Consider the following 16,460-nt stretch of genomic DNA (forward strand, 5'->3'; position numbering starts at 1 on the left):
CACTGAGCCATCCCATGTTGTCTCAGAGGGGCCAAAGGCAGACATCAGTCGCTTGCTGGTACACATATATAGTACCCGGGGGAAGACAGAGAAAGCATGAGAGAGAGAGAGAGCAGTGTCTCCAGTCTCCTACTGCTTTCTGCTCTGTGGTCCTGTCAATCAAACAACTCTATATCTGCAGCAGTGGGCAGGAGTACTTTGGAGCCCTGCTTTCTGCCTCGGCTTCTGCTATCTTCAGGCATCACTGTACCCCCACAACCAGGTTCTACTCTTCTAAGGTCCACATGCATATGGACATTTCTGGGGACACCGTTTTTAAAGACATTCCCACCCATACGAATAACGTTTCTGAAAATATCTCCATCCACACCACACGTAAACACACCAGCTCGGTAACAGTAGGTCATAAACTGCTCCAATCTGAGTCATCCAAATCTGTGTTTTCGTGTGGGCAGGACGTCAAAGTGCAGGGGGAGGGGGAACCCCCAATTTGTTTTCAGATATACCGTACACGTGTGGACAGAGCCTAGGTCGAGCGCTTGCTAAACAAACCGGCCGTCTACGTAGCCATCCATCTTTTTTTATTTTTTTCCCCCATGATTCTGTTCATCTACACGTCTTTCTGCTTCTATTCGCCAGTCAGAAGCTCGTGAACGCAGACCGCTCCTTCAGCCACGTGATCGTGGAAGGGGAACACTGAGAACTTGGTCCCCTCGTTCTGCTTTGCACTAGAAAGCCAGACTCTGTATTCCACGCCTCCTGAAGAGTCTCGGGTAGGACGTATTGAATTGCAGAGAGGGGACGAGAGGCAACGCGGAGTGACTGCGTGATGAAGCTCGGTCATAAACAGCGAAAAGGAGACACAGGAAACTTGTGACTACTTAAACTTGTTACCCGATTACTCCATCACGCACCATCTGTGCACGTCCTTATAAAGCTAAATCTCCAAAAGAGATCTTTCTAATCGCGTTCCGCATAAACTCACAAAATGGCTGCCCGTCCTGGGTGTGCGGCCCTGAGAGATCAGCTGTGTGACGCAGGACCAAGGCTGGTCATTACAAGGATCGCAAAAGCGATAATCCATCTTTAATGAAGTCAGCTGCTGCCAAGTCTATCAGATCCTCTCTCTCTCTCTCTCTCTCCATTTCTCTGCCAACGACAGCGCAAGGCTTTACAAAGAGCAGAAGGAACAGGTTTCCGTCTTCTTTCCGTTACCTGACGGTATACACTAGACCACACTCGCACACAATTTCACGCTTTCCTGGACAGCGCATACACATCACTACGCCTGAAATCTGTATCTTACATCCACACGCATCCCACGTCAAAAAAAACCCCAAAAAAGGACAAACCAAAACGCACGCCATTAGGGCTTCGGCAAACGGGAAATCGAATATTAATCCAGGTAACGTCGCTGGCAGAACTGCAAAAATGAAGAACACTTACCATTTTATTATTGATTTCATGGAAATGAATTTCACAGACTTTCTCTACGACGTCTTCGTTCTCAAAGGTTACGAAGCCAAAGCCTGCAGAGAAACAGAGACAAAACAGAAAAAGACTGAATGAAGAAATGTCTTGGTTATCGTTTATTATTATTATTATTTTAAAAAGTTCAGTTTTTAAAAAATTGCAATGTCCAGTTGATCAGTAGTGAATCGGTGGGGGGGAAGGAGGGGGGAGGTGGGGGGGACGGGGACGGGTTAAGTATCAGATGAAAACGACGACAGCCTTAAACATCAGTGTGTCTTTCCCCACCAAACAGACGACGTGTTTTTGAAACCAGGCCAATGATGAAATCTCTGACATTATTAGACACGGTGGAGAGGCTCCTCCACACAAAGGGGGAGATGGGAAAATAGCACAAAGCCTGCTTAATGAGATTCACGGAAACCCGCTCTCCAGCATCTGAATTTCATTAAATGCATTTTGTGTTCCCTTCATTGAAATTTCACTGTATAACAAGCTCTCGTTTTTATGGTAATACGGGAGCAGCCAATATCTGAAATGTGTCGCTGACCATGGGATTCTTTCTCCTTCATATTTATTAAATAAAAGCTTAACCCTCTCTCTCCTACTGCCCCCCCCCCCCCCCCCAAAAAAAAAAGAAAAAAGAAGAAGAGCTGCCGGAATTCATCAGGCATCTGCGATCCTCTTTTGCATTAGACTCTGATGGCGATGCACAAAAAGCAATTTTCTATCTGTATGGCTGAGCCTCAAAAGGGGAAATTACTTGCCATTGCCAAGTGTTAAGAGGGGGCTTACTGTGGGAACACAAAAGAAAACAAGCTGCGATGAATGGCAAAACCGTTGCTTTGCTGTCTGTTTATTCCGGTTGAAATGTTCGGTAGTACCTGCTATCGCACATGCTCACGAGTGCCGCTCTCTCACACACACACACACACACACACTTCATCATCATGAGCATCATCTCTATATTCAAGAGCAGCTGTGTTATAGAGACAAGTGACACGCACAAAAGGAAGCCACATGAAAAGAGAGTCTAAGCGCAGGCTTCTGCTGACAGATGGATGCGTTTGCATTACAGCATACAAGCTATGCGTATGCCTCTCTACATTAAATACACCATACATGTCATAATACAAGTTGTCCTCCTCCACCGTGCATGCGTTTCACATTACCGTACCTACGAAATCGTGCACGTTAGCCGAGATCCGACGACCCGGAACACAAAGCCTCCGACACGCCTCGTCTCTCCACACGAGTCCGACAAACGAGGCCCCTTTTAAACGCTCGACCCGCAGGGCTTTCCAACACCCCCCCCACGCCAAGTCAAATCCTAATCTGAGCGAACAGATAAAACAGGAAACCGCAGCAGCCAAGATCTACACTTGAAGCTAACCTCTAGCCCGCGAACCTCAACGGCCCCCAGGAGGAGAGATAAGTGGGGTCAGAGGTCAAGTGCAGCAGATAGGGAAGACAGAGGGCTGTGGACTCTGCAACACACACAAACACACCGCAGATAAGGAAAGATAAAGAGACAGCAGGGGCTGATAAGAAGGCAAATAAATGAGGGCGCAACCGTGTGGGTTTTAAGGACTGAACGCACAGATTATGCGCGCCACCATAAAAAAAAAAAACAAAAAAAAAAAAAACGGACACTGCCTGGAAGCCCCGCCCCCTTCCACAATCTTACACGCTCTCCACTGGACTCAGGAGGAACTCGTACTTTCAGTCATGGTAAATGGAGAATGTTTTAAGTTTATTAATGAGAAATAAAATACATCAGAGTATGTTTGACTCGGCTAACGTTAGACAAGTATACAGTCAACATCAATTATCTATATTTAACAAGCTGAGGCTGATTTTTTAATTATGTTTTTTTTTTTACCTTGTCTAACTATGTAGCAAGTAATAAACTGAATGAATAGATATTTATTTGAAATCCACACTGTCGTGATTGAAACAGTATTTTTGCCCAAACCTCATTCTAGAGGATTAAGCCCCGCTGCAGCAAGCCACAGACGGAATAAACGGAATTCACAGTGTTTGCAGTGCGAGTGTGTGGTGTGTGTTAGAACCATTCTCTCATCCCAGAGGAGAGGAGGATTGGCTCGTGGCGAGCTCGTGAGGTTGCGTCGCGGGCTGTCTGCTTTCACACGGTGTCGCACCTTGCCGAGACGACGCACGCAGGTGCAGTAGAAGGCTGCCATTGACGTCAGAGTGCGAGGACGGAATCGCTCTTTCCCTCCGTCTTACGCAAGCGCCGCATAGCGTGACGTTGGTCTGAAGGAAATAAAGCTCGATTCAGACGCTCGTAAAGCATCCAGAGCTCAACTCACCCGTCCTACCGTTTTCCTTCACCTCTCCGTGCAGCTTCAAGTTGTTCACTTTTCACTTCATCTTTTCCTCTCATTATTTACCGTTAAGCAAGGAACTTGGACCTGGCAATGGGAGCTGTAATCGGTGAAATAAAAGCTCTCGCTCTGACCGGGAACTACTTTCGCACACCCCTTCTTAGAGAAGGAAAAAAAAAAAAAAGAGAACTAATTGGGCTACAGAGAGGAATAAGCAAGGTATATGAGCAATGAGGCTCGGAAAGTAGCAGCAGCTCTCCTGCTAGTAAGTGCCTCCTTTGAAATACACCTCCGGTCTCGTAGGTGTGACATAACGGCGGGTTCAGACAAGAGCAGCCGGCTGAGATATTTTTCACACCACGGTCTCGCTTCTGGAGGGTGTGTGAGGTTTCTGGAAGGGCAGGATTTAGGAGAAAGTAGTGGACTGGTGAACGTGCCTGAAAAAGTGAAAGGACGACCTTGCAAGTGGCACTTCTGATATCTGACAAATCAGTCGTCAAGAGCCAGGCGTCAACGGTGAAGACGGGAGGAGGGCGACACACTGTAAGAGAGGGGTTAGCGCACATTTGGCCTCACCACTTGCACAGGCCATAGTGCAGTACCACTGCTGACCCAACAGGGGCAGCACAGAGACGATAACCCCTCAAACACAGGGTAATCAGGTTTACCAAGTACAAGTTAGAGATCCAAACGGACCAACATGCCTTGCATACACACGCAACATTTCAGCACAGTATTCTCACATGTACCCACTAACCCTGCTGTGGCAGATGTTGAGGGATCCAGCGAACACGGAGCCTGACGTCTCTGTTACAGTTATGGATGGTGAGCATTGCTGCTGGAACAGATGGGGGAATAAGCCACACATCGCACCACATATGCCTTTGCTTACTTTCTGTCTTTTCATCCTTGGACCACACACACACTAGCATGCAGGAGGGCATATAGTTTTGCAGCGCCGGGGGGGTTCATACTGAAACTCAACCCATCTTGCCCCGTTTAATGACTGCCCACGATAGTGCGGTCGCCCACTTCGCTCCCTTACTCCACAGAGCCGTCCCTCATACCTTCCCCATGCCCCCCCGAGAACAACAGACGGTAGACGCAACTGCCTCCCTCGTGTTATTAAGGAACGGCCGTACCACTCCCCCTCCCACCCCTCCCTCGGGAGTGGCAGCGACACCTTTCGCTTTCTCTTCCACGCTCTGCGACTTTCTCTCAACCTTAAACAATCGGCTTTTACGGCAACGCACAGATTTCGCAATCGCACGCCCGATAATAGGTGTTAGCGCCAGTCGGTCGGCCGTCGCGGATGACCGAGTTGTATCTCACACTTATTAGCTGGGCGCTAGCAGCCTGTGTCTCCACACACCGCAGCACATCTCTCTCCCTCTCTCTCGGCCAGAGTGTCTAACGTTTGAATCCCGTTCTCCCTTCAGAGCAACACACACACACACAAAAAAAAACCCCATTTAAATGCTAAATTGATGAAACGCCAAGTGACCTTTGCTTAAAAAAGGAGTTTAACGTATTTAAGGCAGAACGAATCAAGAGGCTCGGAGAGACTTCCAAGGAGACCCTAATTTCCACAAGTCGACGGAGGAAAAGTGCGAAGGGAGAAAGTTAGCGCGGGTAAAACGCTCAAACTGTCAGCCTCTGTCTGAAAGCTTCGACTCCGACATCTTTCCTTTGGGGAGTTATAAATGAGCGTAAACGCTCCTGTGCGCTAATGTCCTTTTACAGTTCTTTCAAAGCATTTACACAAGCGCATGACGGAGACCGTCGGGGTGATGATGCCGAAGACGGGTTTAACTTCCGTCAGACCGAGGAGCGTGCACACACCTTTTTTAAACACGGAGACACACTCCAGACGATTGACGGGACGTGAACAGACTCGCGCCACGGCAAGAAAACATCTCGAGGCAGATCAAAAGACATGCACGGATGTTATACTTACACCACAGATGCACCGAATTACGGTTCGACTGCATGGCCGTGGACATAGTACACTAGCACAGGCTAATGAGAGACTTATGAGACAGCAGATACTATGGATGTTCATTATTTTCTGCAAAACAACCGACAGCGTCTGGACGGAAAAGAAGGTTTGTTTAACGGACCTCTGTGGAACGAAGCTCCGAATACGTCCGGTTTCTCTACTCGGGTCGTGCACCGCACTTAATTTGTTTACTACATCCACTACGCATGCGTCTCTGACCAGAGACAGCAGACTAACTGCTACGTGTCCAGCTCCATCGGCGCAGTGTGTGTGAATTCTGGCTCTGACAGTTCCTCAGCCTCCGCTACATCAATCCGGTTCATAACGTGGTCCCAACTAGAGATGTGCACTGGACTGTTCTTTAAATCCCGCTCACATATTTGATATTTCTGCAGTGCATTTGTGGCTGCTTAGAACACTAGAAGACGCATTCAGAATAATGTACATTTTGTACATCCATATATCACATCCACACACACACACACACAATATATATATATATATATATATATATAAATGTCTGGAAAGACAAAGACATGAGGGCTCGTGTGTTTATTTTGGTCGCGAGAATGTGTGTCTTCTGCTGATCATATCTCCTCCTAAAATCATACATCAGCATGTCCCCATTCCAAAGCCTGCTGACTCACACATATTCACCCTCAGGCTACTCTCACTAGCAACATGAGCCCAGGTACACACACACACACACACACACACGGAAGAGTCTGCACACCGCGGATGCATGACAGAAGTGGCACTCCTCAGTGAGACGGAGGTCTACAGTCTTGCAGATGCAGGAGAAAGTGACACGTTTGATTAATAGCGACATTAAATGTTAAAACTAACGGGAATAGGAAGTAAAAAAAAAATCCCTCATTCCCACTACAAAGACATCGTGCAAAACAACTTGTAGAACAAAACAAATCACTCCCTCCAAATCGCTAATGATCTCTGCCCTACTTCCCCCCTCGCGGTAAAGCCGAGCGGCTAATGAGCGAGCGCTGAGGCAGCAGCAGGAGCGGTTGCGGGGGGAGAGAGGGAGAGAGGCGGAACAGCCCCGAGAGAACAGAGAGAACCCTCCCCCTGCAGGGGTAAAGCACTCTCCTGTTTGACCTCTGACCCCAGCTCTGTCTGTCTCGCTCACTCTCTCTGGTTCATTCTCCTGTCACCGAACCACTACTGCCCGGAGCTTCAGTTTATTACTCTGTACCCGCCCCTCTTCTCAGCCAGTCGGACTGAAGTGTGCATGTGACACGCCTCGGCGAAGACCAACGAGGGGCACGGGGGGGGGGGGGGGTGTGCAGCACCGACCTGCCCTGCTCACACAGGGGCGTGTAAAAGAGACCGCCCAAAAAGAGAAGCACGTGGAACAGGATCTCCATGAGCAAAGCAGTTACAGTATGTATGTGTAAATAAATAAATAAATAAAGGAAGGAAGCATAATTTGGCAGCGAACAAAGGAAGAACAAGCAGCACAAACCGGCCCATTTGCACCAAAACGCTGACTAGAAGAGGAAGGAGACCAATTAACTGCTGCGTGTGAAATTTCGAGGAAGAGCAGCCGAGATACATCAGCACCGGCGGCCCGTGCTCTTAATGTTCTAGTTAAATGAGAGAAAACCGTGCAGCCAACAATAGATAAATGTATCTAAACACACACACACACACACACACACACTAACCCAGGTGTGTGATAAAAGGTTTAATCTGATAACGAATAAATATCGCAGTGTGCTGATCACAGCGCGTCTCTGCGAGTCCTTTCATTTGTCTGAAGTCCTTTTTAAGTGTCAGTAAAATAAATCTTTCAAAAGTTTCTCCAACTTAAGAGGAAATGCCCTCTGCATAAACTCTCCGATAACCTGATCTGAAATCAGACTGGATTATCAGTGTCCGAGTAAACGCTCGCCTCGTGACGCTCCTGTGTGTATTAGCTCGCAAACTTTCGCTTCTTACTCGGACTGAATTTCTGCGTCACGTGCGAGTGGTTCTGGATTAAAAATAAATAATTAAAAAAAAAAGGTGTCTGCCAAATGAATATCCGAATCAGCGAACATGCGAGTGCAAACCTGGCTTTGTGGAAATAGACGGGCTCAGTCAGCTGTCTCATCTCTGTGTGTATGTGAGAGAGAGAGAGAGAGAGAGAGAGAGAGAGTATATTACCATTACTTCTGGTCAGATCTATTGACTTAACCCACACGATTGCACCCTCTTGCTCTTTTTTGAAGCAATTAAAAGCACACGCAGGAAAATGCGCGTGTCAGTATGCTGCGAGTGTGTGAACTGCAGGCTTTCGTCGCCTTTAAATAAGAGAGGGCGAGAGTAAGTAAGTAAGGGCGCAGCAGATGCACTCCTGACAGCTCCGCCTTACAGAACAAAATCATTTCCTTTCACAATAACAAGAGCCTCTGAAATTCCCCGGGCTGTGATTAGTGCACGCGAGTGTGTGGCGTTTACAGTGCAGGGAGGAATCCGGACCATCCACACACACACACAAGACAAAAATCTCTGCCAGAAGAACGAGCAACAAGTCCAATCTCATCCCTCCATCTCTGCTTCTGTCTTCTCCTCGGAGTCGGGCTGATGTAATTACACACGCATCAGGCCGGCTCCGTCCCTAATTACACAGGAAGCACAAAGGCCACAGTGCTGATGGGAGCGTTACAGAGAGACAGCCATCAGTCAGACACCGTCACACACAAACACCAGCCTAGTAGAAGAGTGCAGTGTGTGTGTGTGTGTGTGAGAGAGAGATGAGAGAGGGTGTTTTCGCTTCCTCAACATACATCTCAATTCATTCTCCAGCATGCGGCCTCCAGATTACCGGTTTACCGTTTCGCAGTGACATTTGGAGCGCCGAGGATCTCTCTTACAGAAACGATCCACCAATTACAGGAGATACAGAACGCTGTACATAAGCGAGCGTGACTGAGTGTGTGTGCGAGTGAGTGTGTGAGTGAGTGTTCTTCCTAGTCAATCCAATGTATGAAAAAAGACACTGAAAAAGCAGGAAGTGCATGCTTGTGGCTGATGGGTGGGGATTTGGGAAACGGCAAAACTGGGAGAAAACGGGGTTTATGAGAAGATCCACCCAGTATCACCCGACCCTGCGCTTCTTCACCGCGAGGAAGAGGTGTGCGTCACGTGCGAGGAAAACGGACGCGGTGCGTGAGAGCGCTCCCGACTACACACCTGTTTGTCAACACACATCCCGGCGGCTTTGTCTCCTCACGCTCGTGCTAACATGCAAAGACACGCACAGCAGAGAACATACGAGTGCACATCAATCACAGAGAGAGAGAGAGAGAGAACAGGTGGTGCTAGAGTCTGGCATCCAGTGTGTGCCTGCCATGCAAATTTCTTTATACTGGGGAGCTGAAGGTTTGTGTGTATGTGTGTGTGTGTGTGTGTGTGCGCGCGTGTGCATGCATGTGCATGCTGTCTTGCATGTTCTCTGGCCATGTCCAGCTCCCTCTACACACTCCCTGTGCACACAGCTAAGACTAAAGGCTCACATGTGTATTTGGAGACACGGCACATGAGCTGTGTGTGTGTGTGTGTGTGTGTGTGTGTGTGTGTGTGTGAGAGAGAGAGAGAGAGAGCGAGCGCAGTCTCTCGGCATGAGCACAGAAAGAACTATTTTGTCTGTGTCTGTATGTAGGTCAGCGAACAGCGAAGGGCCATCAATTTCTCTGTCCTACTTAGTCTCTCTCTCTCACACACACACACACACACACACACACTCACTCACTCGTTTCTCATTTGAGCGAGCACAGCTCCCAGATGCTCTTTTCCACAGCCAATAGGAACGGCCTTTACTGCCGATCACGAGACACAAAGACAGGAAGAGAAAGCCCGTGAGTGAGCTTCGTCCATTACACGGGCCGTCTGGCTGCACTTAAACCGGCCTGTAATGAGGCCTTGTGATTGGTCCGTTCTCATACAGGTCGGTCCCGGTCCGCGATGATTCTTAAGTGGTCCATATTAAAGTTTGACCTTTTTTTGTACGCAGCCAGGGAGAACTTTTTGCAGAGATCTAGACGTCTCGTTACTGTTCGTCTAAGAAGTCTTTGTTCTCACCGAGGAAGGAACGAAGGCAAATATACCGAGAGAATCGGGAGGACAAGATGGCGGTCCTCTTACGAAGCACACACTGAGTGAGGGAAATAAAATACCCAGAGAAAAATACCCAGCATGCAGCAGTTCTGCGGCCAGAAAGCGGCACTGATGAAGTGCAGAGGATAATCAACACAAACGGGTCTCTACGGACGAACATTTCCATCGATGGACAGACAAACTACACACGGACTCGGGGGCGACGACCATTAACGAATATATTCCAACATCCACAAATCGAGTTTTCGCTCGGGTCACACTCGCTGGAATCAGTACTCATCCGTTCCCTCACGAGCCTCTCACTTTCTCCCTCTCGAAAATTCATGACCAAAAAAATAAATCAAATAAATGCTACACATGTCCCAGAGAAACCAGAAAGCACCGTGTTTTCTTTAAGCTACAAAGCACTGTGACTGGAGACTCCTTCCCGGATGTGATTTTCTTCCCCCGTCATTAAATAACGTCACCGTTTTTGTAATTCATGTATTATTAGTCTTATAGGAGATTATATGGAGCGTCTGCCGTACAAATCCCCGCGACTGAAGGTATTATCCGAGCCACGTTCCAGAAAATTAATCAGCACCTTCTGTCCAATCAGAATCGCCACTCCGCTCGACAGCGCTGCGATATGTCGAGTCTTTCATTATATATTGTTCTATATCTACAAAGGGCACCTTAATTGCAGGTGGACATGATAAAGCTGTCCTATTAGTGTAGGTTCAGGGTAGGTGAACTTAATTAAATAAAAGTAATATAATATAATATAATAAAATATAATATAATACGTTTTCTTACATTGACAGGAATGAATAAACGGTCAGAGCTCAATGGAGATTTTGAGCTCAATAAGTTTCCGATGGCGGAGACGGACAATACCTGGGAGGTTGTCCACCTCGGGGAACTCGGAGAACTCGGCTCAATTTCTAAGCTGGAACTGGGAAAGCTCCGTGGCAGATATGCACCTTTTGTGCCGCTCGAGAGCCTTGATACGGATACCGTTCTCATCCCGACTTAATTACCATTTTTCATTTTGTGATGAAATTCGGATTTGGACGGGAGATAATGAATAATAAATGAGAGCTGGATGGGAGTGTGGGACGGAGGGATGGCAGGGGAACACACGGACTCTGGATTAGGGCACGAGAAGACACGGCAAGGAAGGGGACAGTGTGAAGGGGCTGGAGAAAGAAACGCGGACCGAGAGCCGAGGAAAGAGGAAAAGAACGTGACGTGCCGATGATCGGTTATCCGATATACCCCGACACTCCAGAAGAACAGTACACACTGCTCCTTTTCATCCGCTGGTCTGGTGTTTTCCAGCGACATTTCTTCCAACTGACCAGATGCTGGACCGGAGATGACACACACACACACACGATTATAAAATATGAAGGTCAGCAGACACTACGGAAATCACTGCCTTCAAAAAATAAATAAATAAATCAAATAAGACCGCACTGGATGCACTCTGGATGAATTTCTAGATGAATTTTTTTTTCCCTTTCCAAGTAAAGTGGGCGGTCCTAATCCGTACTCACCAATCAGAAGGCTGATGTCACTCATTCCTCCTACACAGATCCTGCTTGGGGGGGGGGGGGGGGGTGTCTCTGAGTCCGAATGGCCTGGCGCGTGAACTCAACCTAGCACGTGAAAGCTAACCTAGCGAGTAACGCCCACGGCGCTAATCCTGACACGTGGACGTTTAGCCTCTGTAAACTTTAAACTCGTTTTTAAAACACTTTAAACGATAATAAAACGTAAACTGGGATAAAACGCTGCACAATATGAAAACCGAACAGTTCGTTGTGTCCTGTAATTAAAAGAAATGATGCTTCTTCCAGTTTCCTCCATCTCCCGCCCATTCTGTAATCGCATTAGGATTTCGGCGGCGTTCGTGTAAAAGCTCCGCTAGCGAAAACCCCGAGGAGCGCAGCAGCGCAGAGCGAGCGCCGAGGACCAGCTGGTTAACGGATCGAAACGCACGCGCCCGGGCCATAAAGAAGCATTGATTAAGCTTAATTAGGCACTCTCCTATTTACGAGTGTGCTCGCGGGCAGCGTTTTAAAAGCGAGGTAGCGGATCAATTCGCCCATAATGAAGAACATTGATGTTGGCACTTTGCGGCCGCGGCGTCTGCGCTTCTAGAAGACGGCGCTTAATGAGCGAGCCAAAACACTTGTAAGCCCGACTGCTTCCTTTATTTTCACACAGATCATAATTGAAGGCAAGGAACGTCGTCGTGCTCGAGGAACGCTCGCAGACCGCACAGTCACAGACGGTCGCAACGTTAAACGCTACCGGCCCTGATGCATTGTGGGGCATAAGAGCGGTGCATAAGAGCGGTGCAGGACACACTGGAGAAATGAACTGAAATGAGCACTGGAGGAACATGTGTGATTACTGTTTATGCATAATTAAGAATGAAAAGGCCTCTGACCTGGGTTTAAATTACACTCTCTCTCTCTCACACACACACACACACACACACACACACACACACACACAGTCTAAGGCAGGGTCATCTGCGTGCATGTTCAAAGCATCCAGGTTTCATTTTATCCTTTAAGTGCAGCTTAATTGGCTGTGTGATCCCACGTGAGCGTGTTTGCGGCAGTGCTGCTTCCATCGCTCTTCACACACACTTTAATCATGGCACCTGGGCCCCAGCCAACATGAATTAGCCACGCTGAAAGCTCTGCACCGAACCTTGGCTGCTTTATTTACTCCTTTGTTCATTTTGTTTCGTTCACTGACTGCGTTTCTCTCTCTCTCTCTCTCTCATCTCATCTCATCTCATCATCTGCCCACTAGAGAACCCAAGCGACGCGAAAGAGCAAGAACCACGGCCAAGATCTCACAGAATGTGCTAATCAACATGCTCGTAATCAGACTTAAAAACAAGTCAGGGCTGAAGAGGACTCGTTTCCAAAACGTACCGACTTCATATTATTTGGAGCAGGATTATAAATTGGCCTTTCGTCTTATGCATATCGATAAGCTGACTGGCTAGCGGATGCAGGAAGGACTCGAGTGTTTGTTTCATCTTTGAATGAAAGACAACGATCTTGGGGTGTGGTACTAGTCACGCCAGCCGCGCGTACTGCCTGGGACGATTCCATATTCGACATCACTTAGTCATAGTTGCACATGGTCTATCTTAAGCAAGCTTGCAGGAATCGACGAGAGAGACACAAAAATTCCGTTTCGGTGGATGTGGAAGTCCTTACCAGAAAAACGCGCCAACGCAAACCATGTGACGAGTTGTAAACGATGCACAGGACTAGACCTAGATCGCGTCAAAAGGACTAACTAAACCTCCCTGCGCCCCTCACCAGGCCCGGACGCAGAACAGCGTCCCTGATGACAGTGTAAGCGTCAGTATCGTCAACTGCCGGATCCAGCAAAGAACTACAGCTGATTGAGGCGAGCGCTCGAGGACTACCGTAGTAGAGAGGATCAAAAACACCTAGCCGAAGTTCAGCGACTCGGGGGGGTTGGGATAAACCTGTGTTTTGTTTGCAATTGTTTGGCACCAAGTATATATTTATTTATAGTGATCACGTGACACACCGAAGTTAAACAAGACAAAACCGCACTTCGGTATTAGTGACCGTCGCTTATCTGGACCTTTCGTACACAAGGAATCTGCTGGACCCTGAGTAATGTTAGTTAAATTCCCCTGCTACTGACTCTCTGTCAGTCATCACTCGCGAGTACTCGTAGCGCTCTTCCAAATCTTGTGCATCACCATGGATCTCTTCATCCTAAAACTCCCCCACGTCTTGGTCTGACGGTGGAAACGTGCCGTCGTGGCCTTTAAGCGCGTCGTGACGGTATTCCGTAAATCCCTCGGGATAAAAGCATCCACCAAATGAATAAATGCAAATGTTTACGTGCGAGCCGACGGCGGCTTACTACAGACGCGTGCCGAGTCGTCGCCACGTAAACGAGCTACACTCGTGTTATCGCTTTCCTGAAGACTTCATCACGACACTGGCGGAAAAAGAAGAAGAAGAAGAAGGAGAAGAAAAAAACCCGTGGCATGCTAACTCGTCAAAGCCCGAGTGAAAAAGGAGGAAATGCACACGGACTCCGAGTACGAAGTAAAGCAGCTTTCCTTTTCTCCTCTCTCTTTCTATGTTTCACTCGTTCGTTCTCCCTCTTTAGAAATGTCTTTTAACTCGGTCTTTGCAGAGGAAAGCTCATTTCAATCTCAAAGGCCACATCTGCAGAGCCAGAGCAGGGCTCTAAATGAGTGGAGCTAATCCTGTACCGCGGGGACGCGCCATGGAAACTCTTCACACGCGGGAGGACACGAGGGCTGGAGACAGAATGCACTGATAGTTTACTTCAACTGCACCTGAAGCCTCCTTCTCCCCCCCCCCCCCTTCTTCTCCCTCCTCTACTTTAGACGCCCGTCACCGTTTTTTGAAGGTGGGAGAAGTGTGCAAGCCGGGAGATAAAAAGGGTATTTGGACGGCGCTTGAAAGTGTCCATCAAACTGAAAGGTGATTCATCCTTTCGGACAGAAAAGTTGGGCGCGAGTTTGGCCTCGTTACTACTGGCAACCCAAGAAATAGTGGACAGATTACAGAGCTCTTCAGAGGGAGGGGTGTGAATTAGCTTAAAAATTACATAAATAAAAAGGTCGGGGATTGGAGGGATGGGGAGGGATGGGGGGGAGCAAGAGACCGAGGATTATGAACATTATTACAGATGCAGCGAGGTGAAGAGTGCCGTCTTGTGTCACTGGCCTTTCCTGAAGTGCTGTACCTTTCTAATTGCCCTTTAAGATGCCCTGATCAATGGCCCAGCAGGCACCACTGCCTGCCCACCCCATTACGGGCCACTCGCCTTTGAAGCCTTGGAGCCAGCGGGGTCTCCGCCACCAGACTCAACCCGGTTTAATTCATCTGAAAGGTTATCCACACACACACACACACACACACACCTCCACCCTTCCTCCGATCCAAATCAGGAGATTAGAGAACAGAAGGCCAGAGTCAGACCTGAACCTCCCCAGTAGTGCTGATAAGTGCGAGGCGATATCAGCCAGGTTAGAGCGCTGAAGAGCATCATGGGACGTGGATGAAGTGAGGAATGCATGCATTCGCTCTGCATGGATTGTGATGAGGTGCAATTTGGGGGGGGGGGGGCATTTTTCTCGAAGGGAATTGCTCGTGTTTATAGACGATAGTAAGTCACGCTGCTTCCTAAACCACATCGGTAAGTCTGTGTGACATCACTGAGGACCGGATGTGACTCGGGGCTCACAGTTACACACAAAAGTTATTGGTTATGTTAAATGTTAATGCCTCGAAGCGCCAGTGCAAAACCAAGTAGCAAACGTAGCACACCGACCTCATCTTGGTTCATCAGCTGCCCCTTATCTGGTGTGAGGGGAAAACAGCTAATTAGATTTTTTCCACTACTTCTTTAACCACCTTTTCATTCTAATCGTTCACTCAGCCAGCTCATTAAATAGATTTTTTTCTGGTCATTAAGAATAGAAATTCTCAGAAGTAATTGCTCAGGTCTAATTTCTATTCTTAATCACAGCGGCAGAGTTTCCAATACATTACAATACATACAAGTCTTTCTGCACGCTCTTTTTTTTTTGGAGAGAATTATGGCGATGTTCTGGGACAAACTGAGGAACGGAGGAGCAGCGAGAGATGGGGAGAGAACGGAGGAGCAGCGAGAGATGGGGAGAGAACGCGGGAGCAGTGAGAGATGGGGAGAGAACGGAGGAGCAGCGAGAGATGGGGAGAGAACGGAGGAGCAGTAAGAGATGGGGAGAGAACGGAGGAGCAGTGAGAGATGAGGAGAGAACGGAGGAGCAGCGAGAGATTGAGAGAGAACGGAGGAGCAGCGAGAGATGGGGAGAGAACGGAGGAGCAGCGAGAGATGGGGAGAGAACGGAGGAGCAGTGAGAGATGAGGAGAGAACGGAGGAGCAGTGAGAGATTGAGAGAGAACGGAGGAGCAGCGAGAGATGGGGAGAGAACGGAGGAGCAGCGAGAGATGGGGAGAGAACGGAGGAGCAGCGAGAGATGAGGAGAGAACGGAGGAGCAGCGAGAGATTGAGAGAGAACGGAGGAGCAGCGAGAGATGGGGAGAGAACGGAGGAGCAGCGAGAGATGGGGAGAGAACGCGGGAGCAGTGAGAGATGGGGAGAGAACGGAGGAGCAGTGAGAGATGGGGAGAGAACGGAGGAGCAGCGAGAGATGGGGAGAGAACGGAGGAGCAGTGAGAGATGGGGAGAGAACGGAGGAGCAGCGAGAGATTGAGAGAGAACGGAGGAGCAGCGAGAGATTGAGAGAGAACGGAGGAGCAGCGAGAGATGGGGAGAGAACGGAGGAGCAGTGAGAGATGAGGAGAGAACGGAGGAGCAGCGAGAGATTGAGAGAGAACGGAGGAGCAGCGAGAGATTGAGAGAGAACGGAGGAGCAGCGAGAGATGGGGAGAGAACGGAGGAGCAGCGAGAGATGGGGAGAGAACGGAGGAGCAGCGAGAGATTGAGAGAGA

At 48.5% G+C, this 16,460-nt stretch overlaps 1 protein-coding gene across 8 annotated transcripts in view; it reads right to left on the reverse strand.

Annotated features, from left to right (window-relative positions):
* msi2a (musashi RNA-binding protein 2a) overlaps nt 1-16,460 on the reverse strand; it is a 218,608-nt gene that overhangs the window by 53,692 nt on the left and 148,456 nt on the right. For all 8 annotated transcript variants that reach the window (XM_053646207.1, XM_053646206.1, XM_053646213.1 and 5 more), the window contains exon 8: nt 1,447-1,529. In XM_053646207.1, the coding sequence (XP_053502182.1) occupies nt 1,447-1,529 (83 nt within the window). The remainder of the gene's footprint in view (nt 1-1,446; nt 1,530-16,460) is intronic.

This window comes from Ictalurus furcatus, chromosome 16, assembly GCF_023375685.1.
Source record: "Ictalurus furcatus strain D&B chromosome 16, Billie_1.0, whole genome shotgun sequence".
Lineage (NCBI taxonomy): Eukaryota > Metazoa > Chordata > Actinopteri > Siluriformes > Ictaluridae > Ictalurus > Ictalurus furcatus.